The 22,571-nt window shown below is 42.9% G+C and overlaps 1 protein-coding gene across 3 annotated transcripts in view; it reads right to left on the bottom strand.

Moving 5' to 3' along the window:
* Positions 1–22,571, bottom strand: part of LOC137655795 (signal-induced proliferation-associated 1-like protein 1) — a 92,954-nt gene that overhangs the window by 54,446 nt on the left and 15,937 nt on the right. For all 3 annotated transcript variants that reach the window (XM_068389944.1, XM_068389945.1, XM_068389946.1), the window contains exons 2-5: positions 14,951–16,681; positions 13,397–13,665; positions 12,897–13,036; positions 12,584–12,787 (exon numbers count right to left, since the gene is read on the bottom strand). In XM_068389944.1, coding sequence (XP_068246045.1) covers positions 12,584–12,787; positions 12,897–13,036; positions 13,397–13,665; positions 14,951–16,167 — 1,830 coding nt within the window. In that variant the 5' untranslated portion in view covers positions 16,168–16,681. The remainder of the gene's footprint in view (positions 1–12,583; positions 12,788–12,896; positions 13,037–13,396; positions 13,666–14,950; positions 16,682–22,571) is intronic.

Here is a 22,571-nt window from a genome sequence, read left to right as displayed (position 1 = left end):
GCTCTCAAGAAATGACTTTGACCACCCGCCAAATCAACCAGGATGCAAAAGGCTTCTTAGCCTTCCGAACAACCCATAAAACAATATTAAAAACATTTCAAGAGACAGATTAAAAGGATATTGGAATTAGGGAAGTGTAGTGGAAGAACCCTCACCCACTACTGCACTCGCTGCAACGAATGGACCCAGTGTGTAGCAGTCCTCGTAAAGAGTCTGGACATCTTTTAAGTAAAATGACGCGAACACTGACTTGCTTCTCCAAAAAGTCGCGTCCATAATACTTTGCAGAGATTTATTTTGCTTGAAGGCCACGGAGGTTGCTATATCTCTAACTTCGTGCGTCTTAACCTTAAGCAAACATCGGTCTTTCTCATTCAAGTGAGAATGAGCTTCTCGTATTAAAAAAATCTGATAAAATATGACAAAGAATTCTTTGACATAGGCAATGAAGGTTTCTTAACTGAGTACCATAATGCCTCAGATTTCCCTCGTAATGACTTAGTACGAGCTAAATCGAACTTAAGAGTTCTAACAGGACATAATACCCTTTCCAGTTCGTTGCCTACGATCTCTGATAAGCAAGGAATATCAAAAGATTTAGGCCAAGGACGAAAAGGCAGTTCATTTTTGGCCAGGAAACCAAGTTGAAGTGAACAAGAGGCTTTTTTCTGTAGAAAAGCCGATGTTCTTACTGAAGGCATGAAGTTCACTGACCCTTTTAGCCGAAGCCAAGCACACTAGGAAAAGTGTCTTGAGGGTGAGATCCTTCAGGGAGGCTGAATGTAATGGCTCAAACCTGTTTGACATGAGGAACCTTAGGACCACGTCTAAGTTCCATCCAGGAGTTGCCAAACGACGTTCCTTAGAGGTCTCGAAAGACTTAAGGAGATCTTGGAGATCTTTATTGTTGGAAAGATCTAAGCCTCTATGTCGAAAGACCGAAGTCAACATGCTCCTGTAGCCCTTAATCGTGGGAGCTGAAAGGGAGCGAACCTTTCTCAGATGTAAAAGAAAATCTGCGATTTGGGCTACAGAGGTACTGGACGAGGACACAGATGCTGACTTGCACCAGTCTCGAAAGACTTCCCACTTCGACTGGTATACTCTAATAGTAGAAGCTCTCCTAGCTCTTGCAATCGCACTGACTGCCTCCTTCGAAAAGCCTCTAGCTCTTGAGAGTCTTTCGATAGTCTGAAGGAAGTCAGACGAAGAGCGGGGAGGCTTTGATGGACATTCTTTACGTGGGGCTGACGTAACAGATCTACCCTTAGAGGAAGACTTCTTGGAAAGTCTACCAGCCATTAAAGTACCTCGGTGAACCACTCTCTCGCAGGCCAGAGGGTAGCAACCAACGTCAACCTTGTCCCTTCGTGAGAGGCGAACTTCTGCAGTACCTTGTTGACTATCTTGAATGGTGAGAATGCATATAAGTCCATAAAAGACCAATCCAGTAGAAACGCGTCTATGTAGATTGCTTCTGTATCTAGGACTGGAGAGCAAAAGATTGGTAACCTTTTGGTCAACGAGGAGGCAAAGAGGTCTATGGTGGGTTGACCCCAAGTAGCCCAAAGACTCTTGCCCACGTCCTTGTGGAGGGTCCATTCCGTGGTTATCACCTGACCCCTCCGACTGAGACAGTCTGCCAAGACGTTCAAGTCCCCCTGGATGAATCTCGTCAACAGGGAGATGCCTCGAATTCTTGACCATAAGAGAAGGTCCCTTGCGATCTCGAGCAGCGTGAAGGAGTGTGTGCCTCCTTGCTTGGAGATGTACGCCAAAGTTGTGGTGTTGTCTGAGTTGACCTCTACCACTTAGTTTCGAAGACGCTTTCTAATATCATCAAGGCCAAGTGGACTGCTAATAGCTCCTTGCCGTTGATGTGCATGCTCTTCTGACTTGAGGTCCACAGACCCGAGCATTCCCGACCGTCCAGGGTCGCACCCCAACCCAAACCCAACGCGTCTGAGGACAACAAATGGTTTGGGTTCTTGACTGCTAGGGATAGTCCCTCTCTCAGACTGATATTGCTGTCCCACCATTTCAGGCATGCCTTTACTGGTTCGGAGACTGGGAATGATACCGTCTCTAATGTCTTGTCCTAGTTCCAGTGAGAGGCTAGATGGAACCGGAGAGGCAGAAGGGGTAGTCTCCCTAGTGAGACAAACTGCTCCAGGGATGAGAGTCCCTACGAGACTGTTCCAACTCCTGACTGAATAAACGTTTTCTTTTCAGCATTAGTTGGATTTCGAGCAGGGCATGACTGCGAATCTCCATCCCCAAATATAGAATAATCTGGGATGGGATCAGTTGGGACTTTTAGGTTGACCACAAGTCCCAACTCCCTGGCCAGACTCAACGTCCAATGTAGATCCTGCAGACAGCGAAGGCTGGACGATGCTCTGAGAAGCCAGTCGTCCAAGTACAGGGAGGCTCGGATCCCCGATAGATGGAGGGATTTTGCCACATTCCTCATGAGCCTCGTAAACACGAGAGGCGCTGGACTAAGGCCAAAGCACAGGGCTCGAAACTGGTACCCCACATTCCTGTAAACAAACCTCAGAAACGGTTGGGAATCCGGGTGTATAGGAATGTGGAAGTATGCCTCCTGAAGGTCGAGAGAGACCATCCAGTCGCCTTCCATAAATGCTGTCAAGACAGCCTGGTAGACTTCATCGTGAAGTTTGTCTTGACAATGAACACATTGAGCACTGGGGAGAGCCTATGAGGTTTGAGAAGTCTATCTGGGCAGAGGCAGGAACTCCCAAGCCGAGAACTTCTCTCGTGTCAAATCAGACTCTCGCTCTATAAGCCAGCTTAAAAGTAGGGAAAGCAAAGGCTGTCTCCCCCAAACTCCTCCTGGTGATAAACCAGTCGCCTAGCAAACGTAAAGCTCTCTTAGAGGAGCGAGAGAGCACTAGCTTATAAAACAACGGCTTTGAAGTAGCTAGGCCTAGTGTAAGCTCTGACGTTTAGGCGAACGAGGAGCAGCAGTTACAAAAAGATCTGGACAAAGATCCTTAAAAATCAGCATGATTTATTTAAAGTCCATAGAGGGCTAAGCAGCTTTAGGCTCCTCTCCGTCTGACAGAGTCCTCAAAGGAATATCAGTAGGAGGGGGAACAGCAACTTCCTCATCTGAAGGAACCTTGTCCGACAATAGCCGAGTCTCAAGCAAGGGAGAGACCTACCGTGGTGGCAATGCTTTACAAGCAGAGTCCACACACACTGGTGCATTAGTAGCGGACCAGGACGCAACGTCATGTAACTGCTTGACAGTCTGTGAACTGTCAACAACAACAGGTGCGTGAGGACGCACAGCGTCCACTCGAGACTGCTTTGACCGCCTAGTCTGAGCACACACACTGGTGCATTAGTAGCGGACCAGGACGCAACGTCATGTAACTGCTTGACAGTCTGTGAACTGTCAACAACAACAGGTGCGTGAGGACGCACAGCGTCCACTCGCGACTGCTTTGACCGCCTAGTCTGAGCAGTCAAAACAACTCTAGAATGCGGAGGTTGACGCTCAGCGTCAAAACAAGTCAACTCATTGTTGGCGAACGTCCTGAACGCCAACAGGAGCATCAGCAAGTGGCCTAACGTCCAAATGTGGCTGAAAATCCACACGAGACCGCATCGAGTGTGGTTCTAAACAACCTGACTGACGTGACTTGGCTACGCCAACGTCAACAGGATGCACAAAGGAACGTTAGGGTGGCTGAAGGCCAGGATCTCGATGAGATAAACGGCTAGGCTCAACGGACTTATCGGCAGAATAGTCTTCCATAAGGGAGGCAAGCTTATTCTGCATGTCTTGCCGTACAACCCATTCAGGATCAACGGGAATGGTTGCGGTAAGAGACGAGGGTAACGTCTGTGACTGCAAAACCTTGCCTACAAAAAGACTCTCCGAGTCTGTGTTACGCTTTTGTTTAGGCGGCGAGCAGTCTTCCGATGACTGCATAGGGTCAGAGCTGTCCTAATGGCTAAAACCAGGATGCTGGACCTGTCCTGAAAGGACTGACTTTCGCTTAAAGGGCCTCGAAACCTTGTTCCACGGTTTCTTATGCGAAAAGCCTTCAGATGACGAGGAGAAAATCGTCTCTCTCGCCTTATGGTAGGGGTGATCTTGGTAAGATACACCTGATACCATAGAGGGAACGTCTGTTCGCTGATCAAGGCCTCTCGAACCCATAAGTCGTACGACATTACTTCTCCCCTGGGCTTGGGAGCTTGCAAGAGGTCCCGGACTAGGCGAACGACAGGCACGAACAGACGAACCCTCGGTCGCAACACTGATAACACTTTGCGCAATATTACTTTATCACTACGATTTTCTGTTTTGCACTTAATTCACTGAAATCGAATTTTTTAACAATTCACATTAGGTATGAATAAAACTGATTTCTACCTGAAGCACGCACTTCTACCCTCTATCAAAAGGTTATAATTGCGAAATCAGTCGTATAATGTAAGAACATTAATACCAGCAAAAAACAGTAAACATATTTTAAGATAAAAAAATCAGTGGCTGGGGAAGAGACTAAACACTAGTTCATTCAAAACTACGTTTTCAATCTCTCACCGTAAAGTGCCTTGGGACGAGAATAAAAACTAAAAACGTTTTATCCTTTCTCCCCGTACAGAGACTAGGGACGAGAGTAACTCGAGAACAACGTTACTCGCTTGGGACGAGATAAAGATCGGAACGTTCTCTCTCCTCTCTCTCTCTCCGTCTCTATCTCTCTCTCCCTCTCTCTATTGATTTCGCACCGAAGAGAAGAGCCCACTTACCTTTCGTCAATAAACAGGTTATCTGACCAAAGGAAATAAACTGAAAGGTTTTTCAATTAAAAGTTCCTTTAAAATAGTCTTTAAAACATTTAAGCTTTGAAAGAAAAAAGAACAAAACGTCGAAATCGATTTACTCTTTCTGCAAAGTGAAACCGTGATACTCTCTCTCTCTATCGTAACAATAGAGCGCAAACTGCGTAGCATAAATAAACTAAACGTTAGTTCATCTTTGAAACAATACGAAGACTATTCAAAAAAAAAAACTATCATAAAATATTTACTAAAAATATTTCATCTAATAAGTTTTAAATCATTAGCTCTGTAAAAGTTATTTACGATTGCAAAGGGCTCAACGTTGTTTAACTTCGGTTTCCAAGTTAGGACCGCCTACTCTCAGGAAAGGTCGCATATAAACAAATCATTAAAATTTATTTTGATGTTTGTAATAAATGGAAAGCTAATCGAAGAGGCCTAATAAAGGCGGTTGAGATATAAAATATATAGAGGAAAATGTTATTTTTATTAGTAAAATAAATTTTTGAATATACTTACCCGATAATCATGTAGCTGTCAACTCCGTTGCCCGACAGAATTCTATGGAGGGATACGCCAGCTATCACAATACTAGAAGGGGGTGTACTCACCAGCGCCACCTGTGGCCAGGTACTATAGTACTTCTTGTTGACACCTCCTCAATTTTTCCTCGGTCCACTGGTTCTCTATGGGGAGGAAGAGAGGGTCAATTAAATCATGATTATCGGGTAAGTATATTCAAAAATTTATTTTACTAATAAAAATAACATTTTTCAATATTAAACTTACCCGATAATCATGTAGCTGATTCACACCCAGGGGGGTGGGTGAAAACCAGTGTACAAGATTAAAGGATAGCTAAGTATCCCATATTTCATATAACAGTTATCTCAAATAACAATGAAATAATAAGTACCTGGTAAGGAAGTCGACTTGAACCGTTACTCTGCCTCTTTTTTAAGTTCGTCTTCCTTACTGAGCGCAGCGTTCCTCTTGGAGGCTGAATCAACTCAAAGGTGCTAAAGTATATAGGGCTGCAACCCCTACTAAAGGACCTCTACACAACCTCTAACCCAGGCGCTTCTCAAGAATGAATTGACCACCTGCCAAATCAAAAGGATGCGGAAGGCTTCTTAGCCTACCGTAACAACCATAAAAACAACAATAAAAGCATTCAAGAGAAAGGTTAAAAAAAAAAAGGTTATGGGATTAAGGGAATGTAGTGGCTGAGCCCTCACCTACTACTGCACTCGCTGCTACGAATGGTCCCAGGGTGTAGCAGTTCTCGTAAAGAGACTGGACATCTTTAAGATAAAATGATGCAAACACTGACTTGCTCCTCCAATAGGTTGCATCCATTATGCTCTGCAGAGAACGGTTTTTATTAAAGGCCATCGAAGTAGCTACGGCTCTTACTTCGTGGGTCCTTACCTTCAGCAAAGCAAGGTCTTCCTCCTTTAAGTGAGAATGGGCTTCTCTAATCAGAAGCCTTATATAATACGAAACCCCGTTCTTGGACATGGGCCTCGAAGGTTTCTTGATGGCACACCATAAGGCTTCTGACTGTCCTCGAATAGGTTTAGACCTATTAAGATAAAACTTGAGAGCTCTGACAGGGCAAAGAACTCTCTCTAGCTCGTTACCTACCATGTTGGAGAGGCTAGGTATTTCAAACGATCTAGGCCAAGGACGCGAAGGAAGTTCATTCTTAGCTAAGAATCCGAGCTGTAAAGAACATGTTGCAGATTCGGTCGTGAAACCAATGTTCTTGCTGAAGGCATGAACCTCACTGACTCTTTTAGCTGTTGCAAGGCAGACGAGAAAAAGAGTCTTGAGGGTAAGGTCCTTGAAGGAAGCTGACTGGAGAGGTTCGAACCTAGGTGACATAAGGAACCTTAAGACTACGTCTAGGTTCCAGCCTGGAGTGGGTAGACGACGCTCTTTAGAAGTCTCAAAAGACTTAAGGATGTCTTGAAGGTCCTTGTTGGAAGAAAGGTCCAAACCTCTGTGGCGGAGAACTGAAGCCAACATACTCCTGTACCCTTTAATCGTAGGGGCTGAAAGGGATCTCTCATTCCTAAGATGTAATAGGAAGTCAGCTATTTGGGTCACAGAGGTATTGGTAGAGGATACTGCATTGGCTCTACACCAGCTCCGGAAGACTTCCCACTTAGATTGGTAGACTCTACGAGTGGAAACCCTCCTTGCTCTGGCAATCGCACTGGCTGCCTCCTTCGAAAAGCCTCTAGCTCTAGCGAATCTTTCGACAGTCTGAAGGCAGTCAGCCGAAGAGCGTGGAGGTTTGGGTGCAACCTGTCTACGTGAGGTTGACGTAGAAGGTCCACTCTTAGAGGTAGAGTCCTGGGGACGTCGACCAGCCATTGAAGTACCTCTGTGAACCATTCTCTTGCAGGCCAAAGGGGAGCAACCAGCGTCAACCGTGTCCCTTCGTGCGAGATGAACTTCTGAAGGACTTTGTTTATTATCTTGAACGGTGGAAATGCGTAAAGGTCGAGATGGGACCAGTTCAGCAGAAAAGCATCCACATGAACTGCTGCTGGGTCTGGAACTGGGGAACAGTACAGCGGAAGTCTCTTGGTCATGGAGGTGGCAAACAGATCTATGGTAGGCTGACCCCACAAGGTCCAAAGTCTGTTGCACACACTCTTGTGGAGGGTCCATTCCGTGGGAATGACCTGATCCCTTCTGCTTAGGCGATCTGCTGAGACGTTCATGTTGCCCTGAATGAACCTCGTAACTAAAGTGAGGTTTTGACTTCTTGACCAAATGAGGAGGTCCCTTGCGATCTCGTATAGGCTCCTCGAATGGGTCCCTCCTTGCTTGGAGATGTAAGCCAAGGCTGTGGTGTTGTCGGAGTTCACCTCCACCACCTTGCCTAGCAGGAGAGACTTGAAGTTCAACAGGGCTAAATGAACTGCTAGTAGCTCCTTGCAGTTGATGTGGAGCGTTCCCTGTTCCTCGTTCCACGTTCCCGAGCACTCCTGTCCGTTCAAGGTCGCACCCCAGCCCGAGTCCGATGCATCTGAGAAGAGATGAAGATTGGGGGTCTGAATAGCCAACGATAGGCCCTCCCTGAGAAGGAGATTGGTCTTCCACCACAAGAGAGTGGTCTTCATCTCTTTGGTGACTGGGATAGAGACTGCTTCGAGAGTCAAACCCTTGTCCCAATGAGCTGCAAGATGGAATTGAAGAGGGCGGAGGTGGAGTCTCCCTAGATCGACGAACAGGGCCAGCGATGAAAGGGTCCCTGTGAGGCTCATCCACTGTCTCACCGAGCAACTGCTCCTCTTCAGCATGCTCATGATGCAATCTAGGGCTTGGCTTATCCTTGGGGCCGATGGAAAAGCCCGAAAATCCTGACTCCGAATCTCCATTCCCAGGTACACAATGGATTGGGAGGGAATGAGCTGAGACTTTTCTATGTTGAGTAACAGACCCAGTTCTTTGATTAAGTCCAAAGTCCACTTGAGACTCTCCAGACAGCGACGACTCGTGGAGGCTCTCAACAGCCAGTCGTCTAAGTAAAGGGAGGCTCTGATGTCCGATAAGTGGAGGAATTTTGCTATATTCCTCATCAGATGCGTGAACACCATAGGAGCTGTGCTTAGGCCAAAACACAGGGCTTGGAATTGGTAGACAACCTTTCCAAAAACGAATCTCAGGAAAGGTTGGGAGTCTGGATGAATAGGAACGTGAAAGTAGGCATCTTTCAGGTCCAACGAGACCATCCAGTCCTCCTGCCTGACCGCTGCTAGGACCGACTTCGTCGTCTCCATCGTGAACGTCTGCTTGGTGACATACGCATTGAGCGCGCTGACGTCCAGCACCGGTCTCCAACCTCCTGTCTTCTTGGCCACCAGAAAGAGACGGTTGTAGAAGCCCGGAGATTGATGGTCCCGGACTATAACCACTGCCTTCTTCTGTACAAGGAGCGACACCTCCTGGTGCAACGCTAGCCTCTTGTCCTCTTCTTTGTAGTTGGGAGAGAGGTTGATGGGAGATGTGGTCAGAGGGGGTTTGCGGCAGAATGGTATCCTGTAACCCTCCCTCAGCCAACTGACAGACTGGGCGTCTGCACCTCTCTTTTCCCAGGCTTGCCAGAAGATCTTGAGTCTGGCTCCTACTGCTGTCTGGAGATGCGGAGAGTCAGTTTTTTCCTTTAGAAGCCTTGGAACTTTTCCTAGACTTGCTCCTGGAAGAGTCTGGACGGGAGCTTCCTCGGCTGGGGGCTCTACCACGAAAGGGCGGAATGAACCTCGTAGCAGGAGTATCAGCCACTGGGGTGCGATAAGTCCTGGGGACTGAGGTGGCAACCTTAGTCTTACGAGCCGATGAGGCCACAAGATCATGTGTGTCCTTTTGTATCAGGGCAGCAGACAAGTCCTTAACAAGCTCTTCGGGAAAAAGGAACTTCGAGAGCGGAGCGAAAAGGAGTTGAGACCTTTGACAAGGTGTGATGCTGGAGGAAAGGAAGGTACAAAGCTGCTCCCTTTTCTTAAGAACCCCTGACACAAACATCGATGCAAGCTCGCCAGATCCATCCCTAATGGCCTTATCCATGCAGGACATTAAGAGCATGGCAGAATCCTTGTCCGCAGGGGAGGTCTTCTTGCTGAGGGCCCCCAGGCACCAGTCTAGGAAGTTGAACATCTCAAATGCTCTAAAAACACCCTTCAGGAAGTGATCAAGGTCGGAGAAGGTCCAGCAAACCTTAGAGCGCCTCATTGCTGTTCTATGGGGAGAGTCTACCAGACTTGAGAAGTCAGCCTGGGCAGAGGCAGGTACTCCCAAGCCTGGTTCCTCTCCTGTGGCATACCAAACGCCCGCTTTAGAAGTGAGCTTAGTCGGAGGAAACATGAACGAAGTCTTTCCAAGTTGTTGCTTAGACTGCAACCACTCCCCTAAAATCCTTAACGCTCTCTTAGAGGACCTTGCTAAGACGAGCTTAGTATATGTAGACTTAGCTTGCTGCATGCCCAGCGAAAACTCAGATGGCGGAGAGCGGGGGATAGCAGAGACAAAGTGGTCTGGGTATACCTCCCTAAAAAGAGCCAAGACCTTACGAAAGTCAATAGAAGGTGGAGAAGACTTGGATTCATCCACGTCTGATGAGGGATCCAGGTGTGCAGCCTCATCATCAGACACCTCATCACCAGAGTGTAGCGAAGAGATCGGTAAGGTATGCTGAACAGCAGAATCAGCACGAGTTGGAACAACAATACTTGTGGTTTCCTCCTCAAGACTCTGTTGAGGGAACACCTGAGGCTCAGGCTGCAAAGGCTGATCAAAAGAAGTAGCAGAAGGTAGGCGCATGGGTGGAGGAGGCTGACTCCTGGCATGAGTGTCTGAACTCAAGAGTTGCGCTTGCTGTAAGGTTGGTGGATGCGCAGTAGCAGGTTCCTGAGGAACGAGTTGAGGTTCCTGAGGTGTGAGCTGTGAGCGATGAGGTAGTGGCTGCGCAGAACGCAGTAATTGTCCCGCGAGTTGAGGTTCCTGAGGCGCAAGGCTAAGGTGTTGAGGTGCTTGCCTTGAGGAGGGTTGAGCTCGCTGCAGCGAGAGCTGAGGAGTCTGACTCATGGATGGGAGAGGTTGTTGTACCTCAAGAGAGTGTTGCCTCACTGGTGGAACTGCAAGTGGAAGCGGAGGAAGTAAGGTATAAGCTTCCTGTTCCCATTGCTGAGGTTGCCTTAAGGAAGGCGGAGGGAGCTGCACACCACTGGAAACAGTAAACTCAGAGCGTGGTAAGGTATCCTGAGGAGCCTCAACATCGTACGCCTGGCAGGCAGTACTGCGGTTAGGCGGAGCGATCGCAGGAGGAGGTGTAACCTTCTCAGCCTGACACTCACGCATCAAGACCGCAAGTTGTGACTGCATGGACTGCAGTAGAGTCAACTTGGGGTCGGCAGACACTAAGGTCTGCTGAGGTAAAGCCTTAACAGCAGAGATCTGTTGCGGCAGCACCTTAGCACCTTACTCCTCTTAGGAGGAGTGCATTCAACTGATGACTGCGGCGAGTCAGAGCTGATCCAATGACTGCAGCCAGGTTGAGCTCTTGAGGTCTGGACTCTGCGTTTGAGTGGTCTTGAGACCTGAGTCCAACGTTTCTTCCCTGACAATTGATCAGCAGACGAGTAAAAGACGGGCTCAATCGTCTGCAGGTGGGAGTGACGGTCTCTGGAAGACACGCCCGCAACCACCGAGGATACTTCTGTGCGCCGATCAAGGCCTGCCGAACCCTTTTGCCCTTCGACATTGCTTCTCCCCTGGGCTTGGGAGCTTGCAAGAGGTCCCGGACTGGGAGGACGACTGGCACGCACAGAAGTATCCTCACGCACCACACTGACACTAGCACTTGGCACTAAACTGACACTAGCACTCGTCACAGCACTGGCACTAATACCACCCACTGCACTCTTGACCTTAAGTTCCTTGACTTCGGCCATAAGAGACTTGTGATCACTAACCACTGACTCTACTTTGTCACCTAAAGCCTGAATGGCACGCAAAACAACAGACATATCAGGTTGAGGGCAAATAGTAGGTTCGGGGGTAGCCACTACAGGGGGAGGAAAAGGTAGGGGATCATGAGGTGAGGAAAAAAGTGAAGAGTGAGAAGAACTCCTCCTAACTCTCTCTCTCTCTAACTTGGTTGAATACTTAAGAAGACGGACAAAATCAAGTTCCGAAAGTCCGGCGCATTCCTCACATCGATCTTCTAACTGACAGGGCCTTTCCCTACAGTCAGAACAAGCGGTGTGAGGATCTACCGAGGCCTTCGGAATACGCCTATTACAAGACCTACATCGTCTATGGGTGGGGGCTTGTGAAATGTCAGACATCTTGAATCAAAAGAGTTAGCCAAGTGGGGATTCCAAATCAAGCAAAAGATCGTTAACCGTTAATCAGGACTAAATAATAGCTATCTAAGCTAATATAGAAGTTTTCCAGTAAAGCGACAGCCGAAATCTGAGAGAAATACTTCACCAAAAGCCGTGAAAATACTCCAAGATCATAAGCGTATCCCAGAACGTCTTGCCGGAAGCACGACAGAGGAAAAATTGAGGAGGTGTCAACAAGAAGTACTATAGTACCTGGCCACAGGTGGCGCTGGTGAGTACACCCCCTTCTAGTATTGTGATAGCTGGCGTATCCCTCCATAGAATTCTGTCGGGCAACGGAGTTGACAGCTACATGATTATCGGGTAAGTTTAATATTGAAAAATCTATAATTAATTTATAACGTGATAAGATAATTGCTAAAAGCCTAAAACACACTTCCGTCTAAGGGAAGGGTCGGCCATTTAAAAGTCAAAGAAAGTCCATACTCTCTTTGTCATCAAAAATTAAATCTATCCAAAAACGAGTTCAAGATTTAAGATGAAGATAAAACACCTGCACTGCAAAAGCTCAAACCAAAATGAAGTACTTCACCAAATATGTTGAGAAAACTCCAGGTTCTACAGCGAGTATTGATATGTCTTGTCGTCAACGTCGACAGAGAAGAATTGAAGGTTTTTTTTACATACAAGAGTGGTATCTGGCCGACAGTTGGCGCTGGTGGGCACACCCGCAACCTTCATAGCGATCGCTCGCGAGTTTTTTGAGTGTGTTTTCTGTCGAGCCGCAGAGTTGCTGCTATTATATATTCACCGGCTAAGTTAAATATTTAAAAAGACTATGTTAGTGTAGTTCTTAGTTGTAAATTTCCAGGAACAATAGAACACACATACTGTACCTTAAATTTATTGTGAACACCCAAGTCATCTAATCTTAACAAGGCCTCTTCAGTTTGCGGAGTAGCTTGGCCTAGACGCAACGAACCCACGGAAATCTGGGGACAGACGTATTCCAAGAGTTCGCGCGATCCGGACCCTCTCCCCTTTTCTCCGGCAGGCCGACCAAGACTTTCTTCCAGCACTGTACCCTGGCAGCTGTATAGCTGAAAACAAAGTTCATATCTATTTGTTTAGATTGCTAGTAAAATGTTCTCGAATAAAAAGTCTTAGGATTCAATATACATCTGTAAATCTTATTGATAATTAATTTACCTCAGCCGTTCTGATAATAATACGGTACTGATACGTTGGCAGACTGTGAGCGCTGTCTGTTACATCTTCAAGCTTTTCTTTCCTAATGCTGATTGCCACAGGACCCATGGCATCATCAACACCAAACCAGTTCTGATGTTCTGTAAAGAGAGGAAAATTCAATAAAATCTAAAAATATGAAGTGTACTAAAATCTAACTACTGTACATGAATAAGTATAAAAATACACATCTCACAACTAGCCAACACTTATGATTAAAGGGTATTCTTTAAAATATATTAAAAAGGCTTATTTATTAAACATGGTATTACAAAAATCTTAGGAAAAATACCTCTTCAGTCTCTAAGGTACTGTACAATATATTTATCTAAAATTAAAGTAGCAAGGAAGAATGTCTCTTTCAAGTGTAAATACTATATATATTCATTTAACAATGGTGCAGCACAATACATTTCTTAACTTATAAAAAAGAAAAGAAAAGAATTTTCCCAACTTCTCACCGTGTGCAACAAAGTAATTACGATAGAAACTTGCTCCTTGGTCCACAGCTTCTATTGTCAGAGGGCATCTGATGTAAGGACAGAGCGTTGATCTCCAATGGGACTGTCCGACAGGAGGCTCCAGTAAACCTATGGTTGACGCCGTTACGGGCCTATACAAAACTAAGGCATTTACCGAGCTGCCGGGTTGGGAACCACAGCCCCAATCTCTGCTTAAGCTTACGACCCGTTCTCCTTCTCCACCAAGCTCATTTCGAAAAAAGGGGCAGCTGGAAAAAAGGAAAGTATTGTAAGCTACAAAATATAAATATTGGAAGACTGTTGGGAGGACAATGTTAAAAATGATATCCTAAAAACCATATTTGGTATGTATAATTAACATAGGAAAAATTCATGAAATTCACATAGTCTGAAGTAATTGTCCTTCCTAATGCACAGCTGTACTGTTGATTTCTTCAAATAAGTATGAAATCATCAAATATCTTTTTATTCGGCTAAATAGGAATTAAAGATATTCTTCCAAAATTGAGTTTGTAAAATTGCCTTTATGGATTTAACAAAACACTAACTCCCCCTCTATCAAGAATTTAAACAATTGGTAGTGCCATCCATTGCACAATTCATGATTTTTTTTTTTTTTTTTTACAAATATTCTTTCAAATGTATGAACTACTACTGTAGTTTCTAAGTGTCATTCCTGGCTGGTCAAGGCTGGAAGCCAAACTGGTTTTACTCTAACTCAAGAAGAAATACATTCGAGTCGCCCCCCTTGGGAAAGCAACAAATAGCACCTTTATTCAGTACTGTACTACAATACTGAAATCACTTTTGTCGAAAACAAAAGTGCCACGGTAAGTTCTTTCTTCTTCCTTCTGGATGAATGACAGAAAGGAGACTGAAGTTCCAACTAATATGAAAAGACCAATTAGGTCGGGGGGGGGGGGGGAGGTGATAAAGATAGTGTTTCCCTCTTCATCGATCATAAAAAAAAAACATAAAACATCAGGGTTAATATTTGCCCTGACTTACAAATTTTTAAAATAAAACCAAAGGGTGAAGTTATTTCAGCAAGACATGATTGGGCTTACCTATCTCTTGCATAAATAAATTTGTTCCTTATGAGTTAGTGAACCTTATTACTACATACAGTGGATTTAAAATAAAAAAAAAAAATGGAAATTTTACATTTAACATAAATATATGCAAGAAACACTGAGTCTAATTTTAAACATAGACCTTGACTTCATGAGATTAAAAGAAAGTAGAGTACAACTGGAGAATTAAATCTGCTTCTAAATGTTAAAAATTGAAAGAATGATTCTTCTTTTTATTCTTTTAAAGATATCTACTGACTTACACAAAAAATACTACTCATTGTTTCTTATGTACACATTACTAATCAAATACTTGAGAATTGGGCCTGTATCTTCCAATAAAGTGATCTTCAAGTGCGTTAATAGAAATGGAACTGCATTTTTCCCGACATAATGACTTCCCACTACCATTCAACAAACTCTCTAGCCCTGCAACGACAAAAGAGATAAAATACGGTACCTGTTGATCAGACGATTACTTCTCCCATCTCCAGGATCACTTTCATCGGGCTGGAGATCTTCCGTACTGTCGTGCTGTGGCCCTAATGCGGACATTCCTGCCATTGCCGCGGCCGAAGCTCCGGTGGTGGTGTTGACACGATCGGAGAGCAACGATCGCATCTGTGAACTATTGAGTTGTGCTACTAATGACCTACAATCAAAATGGGCAAAAGCTGATCTTCTGGGTGGGACCACACTGAGAGACTCTTCACTGCGACTGTCTGAATCGCCACTCAATTCACTCGGTTTAGAACACTTTGAAACACTTGCTTGAACACTAGACTCAGAATTGACATCAGATTTCATATCGTTTTTGTTCTCTGTACTTTTACCTGATCTAAGCTTTTTAAATATGGATGGTTTGTCTTTGTCCCACAGCTTCTGAAATTTTGACCGGACTTTCGGAGACGTCGCCTCTGCCTCTCCGCCCAGAGAACCCGATACGTTATCAGCCGAAGCGGAGGTGGAGTCTTGGCGATCGGTTGGTTGCAGGTCCCGTAATATTGAATATAGGGTTTCGGGAGGGGCAGAGGCCACGTTAATCGAGCCATGAGAGCCATACTCTCTGCGGAGAGGAGACCCGGGAGGTTGCTCGTCAGCATCGTGATCCAGTTCTAATGAAGAATTGCTCCGATAAAGACCTCCCGTTCCGCGCATATACACAAATCCTCCTCCCACATCTTGACCTGATCGGCTCACACCGACTCGTCCCGAAGGCTGCAGGCTGGTAGGTCCTGACCTGAGCCTCTCGTTGTACGAAGCTCGAAGGTCGGGAGGGCCAAATCGGTGTGGTGACGAGGCATTGGCCTTAGGTCTATTACTTACACTTAGCGCTCTCACCCTTTCACTGACGTACCCCATCGAGCCCTGCTCCCGATTTTGTTTATTCTGGTTAACAATACTCTTCTTTCTATTATTCCCTTTATCATCATTATTATTAGCATTATTTATGGCACCATTCAACAACCCATTTATTTCAACATTATTATTTAAAATGTTAGAATTCTGAGTCAGAGCATTAGTGCCAACTTTGCTACTTTTTCTCTCTTTGGCCTTAACATAGTCCTTTTGATCTTGAGGGATATATGCAGGACCTCCGGGCGTCTGCGGAGAACTGTTGGAGGCCCGGCCAATGCAAGACGTGGGACTTGCGTTCAGTACTTGCACTCTCTCCATCACATTCCATTTATATGATGATGAAATGCCTTCCTAATGCCTCAGGATTCTGATTCTCTCTCTGGAGCTTCGCAACTACATTTTCAAATAGAAATATACTTCTCCCAAAGAAATAGTTTCTGATTTTGAGAGTTTTTTTTTTTACACACCTTCCTTCATAATGCAATTCAATGTCAGTTGCTAATATGCATGAACACTCTTGTCACTTTTATACTGTCTCCCTTGAGTTTTTCTTCGTAAAAATGCCAAAAAGGCATTATGAATATATTTATCAACATGTTGTAAGATACTTATGGAAGACACACTCTTAACATTTCCTCACCCAGGGATACACTCGTATGCCACTGTAATACCCATGCTAGCAACTACGGTATATTGCATGCGGGCCTATCGTTGAAATTTTCTCGAAAAGGGCACCCTCGACGTTTCTACGGTGAATGACCAGAGTTGTTGCTGATGCTGGAGGTAACAAGTCTTGAGAGTAGAGGATCTTCAGGACGAGTCGTCGAGTGATCTATAAAAAAAATAAAAAATACATTTAATTTCATCTTCAAATTGAATATTGTATCTTTGAGTTGGACATAAAATCTAACTAAAGCAAAAGAAATTATATGTACTCGTAGTAACGGGGGATTTTGAGGAGGGAGAAGTCTACTTGGAAAGGGACCTCTGGTAGTGGTATCACTCACCCCAGTTTTAATACCGACACCCTTTAGGGGTGAGCGAGCTGTGTATATTCCTGGCATTCCATGCAACCTTTTTCTCTGGTATATTTAGCAGTATTTATACCTTTTAAATGGTGCTTTAAGGAGCATTTCACTGGGCGACACAGGTCCCTCGCCCAGAAATAGATTTTTCCTTCGTCAAAATCCCTTTTATAGCTTACAAATAAACTTCTACATGAACAATTCTGTTATAATTATGTTAAACATTGGAAATACTTCAAGTAATGTCATCAACTAACACATCAAAAACTGTGGAATTTATTTTAGATTACAAACATAATTCTTTTCAACCAACTTCGTTATATTTAGGTATGTTAAACATTAGAAATACTTTTAAAAAATAACACCAACAACTCACACTGCAAAAAACTACAAAATTTCTTTTAAATAAAACCTGAGAGGCAGGGAAGATATCCAATTAAAATTACAACATTGTATTTTCAATTAGCAAAGAATTTCTTGGAAACAAAGGAGATTATTATTATTACTATTATTATTACTACTACTTGCTAAGCTACAACCCTAGTTGGAAAAGCAGGATGCTATAAGCCCAGGGGCCTTAACAGGGAAAATCGCCCAATGAGGAAAGGAAACAAGGAAAAGCAAAATTTTAAGAACAGTAACAACATTAAAATAAACATTTCCTATATAACCTATAAAAACTTTAACAAACCAAAAGGAAGAGAAATTAGATAGAATAGTGTGCCCGAGTGTACCCTCAAGCAAGAGAGCCATCTATTCTAAAGTCATCTGTAACTGCAGAGCAAACACAAATTCAACATTTCTCAGAAGGACCTCCCAGAAAATGGTCCAAGCAAATTAGTAAAACCTCACAAACTCTTCTACCCAAGGAATCTGCTCTGTTGTGAAGTGGTACATTAGTCATCAATCTTTGTATGAAGTACTTTTAGGGTTGTGGTGGCTGATGTGGTAACGTCCCTGACTCGTGAACGTCAGACTGGGGTTCGAGTTCTGCTCAAACTTGTTAGTTTCTTTGGTCGCTGCAATCTCATCAACCTTGTGAGCAACATGTGGGGGATTTGGGGGAGCCTATAAGTCTATCTGCTGAATCATCAGCAGCCTTTGCCTGGTCCTCCTTGGTCCTAGCTTGGGTTGAGAGGGGATTGTCCTTGATAGGGCAATGTCACTGTCCCTTGGCTCTGCCAATCACGAGCGACCTATAAACCCCCAGTGGCGCGAGTGGTAGGTGTCGGTAGGGTAACCCAACTGTATTCTCTAGGGCCTGTCACGGCCCTCCCCCTTTGATGAAGGGATTATCTAAATGGAAGACAGCCTGTGAATAGTGTTTTACAAACGCCCTTGTTAGATATACGACACCAACAAGGTGCTCGCGCGAGGGTTGTAACCTCTGCATTCCATGCTTTTAATTTTCTCTGGTATATTTGGAAGATTTATATCAGAAAATGTACAAAGAAGGACTTTTTCACCGGGCGTCACAGGTCTCTCCCCAGAAATAGATTTTTCCTTCGTCAAAATCCCTTTTTTCCTATGTTGCTTTGTGTTTTCCCTAATATTTGTTGCCCTTGGCAATATTCATTAATATGACATGCATCTCTTATTGCAGTTAGTAATTCCACCCTGCCTCTAGTCTTGGATAATGCCATAGCCTCTGTACAATGGTCTTCCACTGTCTTGGGTTAGAGTTCTCTTGCTTGAGGTTACACTTGGGCACACTATTACATCTATTTCTCTTTTTGTTTTGGTTTTTAATTTCTATATGGCAAATCTATTTTAATTTTGTTACTGTTCTTAAAATATTCTATTTTAATTGTTCATTAATTCTCTTGTTCAGTAGTTTATCTATTTCCTTGTTTCCTTTTCTCATTGGGCTACTTTTCCCTGTTGGATCTCTTGGGCTTATGGCATCCTGATATTCCAGCTAGGGTTGTAGCTTAGCTACCATAATAATAATGATAATAATAATGTTTCTAAAAACACAAGGTACAGAGAGAGAGAGAGAGAGAGAGAGAGAGAGAGAGAGAGAGAGAGAGAGAGAGAGAGAGAGAGAGAGAGAGAGAGAGAGAATTTCACACTCCCTTCATTTACAGTATATTCTACACTGTACAAGCAAACTATTCACTGCCATTTAGTGAATGACTTTTTGCATTTTTCTGCTTCATAAGTTCATTGATTTTGATTACCTACCTATTGGAAATATTTAATCTAAGAAACAATAATTTCCTTGCATGATTTTAATCAACTTTAAATTTACAATACACTATTCAATATCACAAAATAAGTACAATAGAGGAGTTAATCTCACAAAATAAGTACAACAGAGGAGTTAATCTCACAAAATAAGTACAATAGAGGAGTTAATCTCACAAAATAAGTATAATAGAGGAGTTAATCTCACAAAATAAGTACAATAGAGGAGTTAATCTCACAAAATAAGTACAACAGAGGAGTTAATCTCACAAAATAAGTACAATAGAGGAGTTAATCTCACAAAATAAGTACAACAGAGGAGTTAATCTCACAAAATAAGTACAATAGAGGAGTTAATCTCACAAAATAAGTACAACAGAGGAGTTAATCTCACAAAATAAGTATAATAGAGGAGTTAATCTCACAAAATAAGTACAATAGAGGAGTTAATCTCACAAAATAAGTACAACAGAGGAGTTAATCTCACAAAATAAGTACAATAGAGGAGTTAATCTCACAAAATAAGAACCTTAATACGATGAAATTCCTTATACTTAGGAATGCAAAATAATTTTCTTCATAAGAGGTTATGGAGAAGGACATTTCATCATCACCAGTCTTATTTTAGTCCTCAGGATTTGAAACCCTAACCATCAATTATCTTGTAAACAAGAAAAAGAAGTCACAAAAAGACAGCCATCCGTCGTTCAACAATGAATGCGTAATTTGACAATAGACAACTTTCCAGCAGGTTTCTCTCTTTATGGCAAATTACTATGAGGAGAAGGAAGACTTGACGTTCATTAATTTTTTATTACTGAACTAACAAGATGAAAGTGAAATTGTTCTCTGGTTGCAAGAGTTATGAAGGTGGAAGAGGAAGTCTGCACACTTGAATTAAAAAGTAATAAGAACAAAATAAAAAAATATCTAGTAGTGTTTGGTTTTAATGTTACCCCTATGAAACAAATTCACATATTTAAAGCACTAGGGTTGTGGTGGCTAATGTGGTAACGTCCCTGACTGGTGAACGCCAGACTGGGGTTCGAGTACAACTCAAACTCGTCAGTTCCTTTGGTTGCTGCAATTTCACTATCCTTGTGAGCTGAGAAGGGGGGGTTTGGGGGAGCCTATAGGTCTATGCTATTGCCTGGCCCTCCTCAGTCCTAGCTTGGATGGAGGGGGCTCGGGCGCTGTATATAAGGTCAGTCTCTATGGCATTGTCCTGCTCGATAGGGCAATGTCACTGTCCCTTGCCTCTGCCATTCATGAGCCGCCTTTAAACTGGAGGATGACGAGGCATTAGAATCCTAAAATAGTAACTTTTGTACTCAACCATTTCTTCCTAAAATGAAGCAATGAAACTCCTCACATGTGAGACCAAGAGATCAACATTTCACTCAAAATGGAGCTTTTGACCAAAGATTCTATTTTCCGTACTTATCTCCTTATTTCTTTTCCTCACTGGGCTATTTTTCCCAGTTGGAGCCCTTGGCCTTATAGCATCTTGCTGTCCCAACTAGGGTTGTGGCTTAGCTAATAATAACTATAATAATAATAATGATAATAATAATAATAATAATACAGTAATAGCCTTCCGTAAATAGGCTTATGCCCAATAATTTTCTCTTTTTTGTCAACGACAATTTACTCTAAATTCTCTGCAATCCAGGAGTGTTCATTTGTAAAACTTCAAAGCATGCAATGAATTCAACGAACAAAAAATGGGGAAATCTTATTCTCAGGAGAAACAGAAATACTAGTGTCGCCACATACATATCTATTGCAAACGTTTCGACATTTCAAATGTCATCATCAGTACTATCTTTACTTTAGGTAGCACTGAGGATGACATTTGAAATGTCAGAAATGTTTGGAATAAATATGTATGTGGCGACATTAGTATTTCTGTTTCTCGTGAAAATTCAACGAATTGCTATTAAAAATATCTTTCATAACTAAAATTTCTGAGTAACTCCAATTAAAAAAATTTAATTACAGTTTATGCTGTAGTGGACGACACCTCTCGTAGTAACGGGGAATTTTGAGGAGGGAGAAGTCTAATTGAAAAGGAACCTCAGGTAGTGATATCACTCGCCCCAGTTTTAATACCGACACCCTTTAGGGGTGAGCGAGCTGGATATACTGTATTCCTGGCATTCCATGCAACTTTTTTCTCTGTTATATCTAGCAGTATTTATACCTTTGAAATGGTGCTTTAAGGAGCATTTAACGGAGCGACACAGGTTCCTCGCCAAGAAATAGATTTTTCCTTCGTCAAAATCCTTTTTTAATATTCACCCGAAGTTCATAAAATCGGTAAATGTTACGTAAAGAGCCAATACATTCAACATCCTCAAAGCAGCTTTAAATTTATTAGTAATTGATCTGGATCAATCAGTAAGGATAGTGCATAAAGCATACTAATTTTGTCATAATAGCTTTAGACCTACACTATACGAGAATATATAATTGCTATTATTATTATCATTATTATTATTACCGTTTTTAGAGTGATTTATTGTTAATTTGTTCTCATCATTTATTTATTTCCTTTCCTCACTGGGCTATTTTTCTCTATTGGAGCCCTTAGGCTTATAGCATCTTGCTTTTCCAATTAGGGTTGTAGCTTGGCTAGTAATAATAATAATAATAATAATAATAATAATGATTGTTATTATTACTAGCTAAGCTACGACACAAGTTGGAAAAGCAGGATGCTTCAAACCCAGGGGCTTAAAGAGGGAAAAATAGCCCAGTGAGGAAAGAGAATATGGAAATAAATTAACTACAAGAGAAGCAAGGAATAATTAATATAAAATATTCTAAGAACACTAACAATGTTAAAATAAATCTTTCATATATAAACTATAGAAATAAAAAAAAAATAAATAAATAAATAAACAAGTGGAAGAGAAAACAGATAGAACAGTGTGCCCGAGCGTACCCTCAAGTAAGAGACTGATTGATTGATTAGTTATAAGTTATCTGGCATCCTGACATCTATGGTCATTGATGTCGATCAAGCAAGAAAACCCTACTACAAGATAGTGGAAGGCCATGATACTGAGGCTATGGTGCTACCCAAGACTAGAGAACAATAGTTTGATTTAGGACTATCCTTCTATTCCCATCACTGTTTATTATTTCTCAATTGTAAAGGACTTCCAATAAGTTTTGATTTTCTGCTTTGCTGAAAGTAATGTAACCAAATAATGACCACAATAGTAAACAATGCAAAGAAGCAAGAAGGACTTAGTTTCAACTTTGGAGACACGTTCATCAAAATACACAACGTCTGTTCTTCAATGCTACCGTAATCATAGAATCAGGGCTAAATGCTATATTCCCGAGCCCACATTACACCATATCTAAATAAGATTGCTTCTCCTTTATCATGAATAATAATGGCATTTTTACCAGCTGGACAAATTCCTAAATATTGTTCCGGACGAGACAAGATAACATGACACGATCTTTCAGCATCCTCCCATACAAGGATCTATCCTT

This window comes from Palaemon carinicauda, chromosome 16 (genome assembly GCF_036898095.1).
Source record: "Palaemon carinicauda isolate YSFRI2023 chromosome 16, ASM3689809v2, whole genome shotgun sequence".
NCBI classification, from domain to species: Eukaryota; Metazoa; Arthropoda; class Malacostraca; order Decapoda; family Palaemonidae; genus Palaemon; species Palaemon carinicauda.
This window is presented reverse-complemented; position numbering and strand designations above follow the sequence as displayed.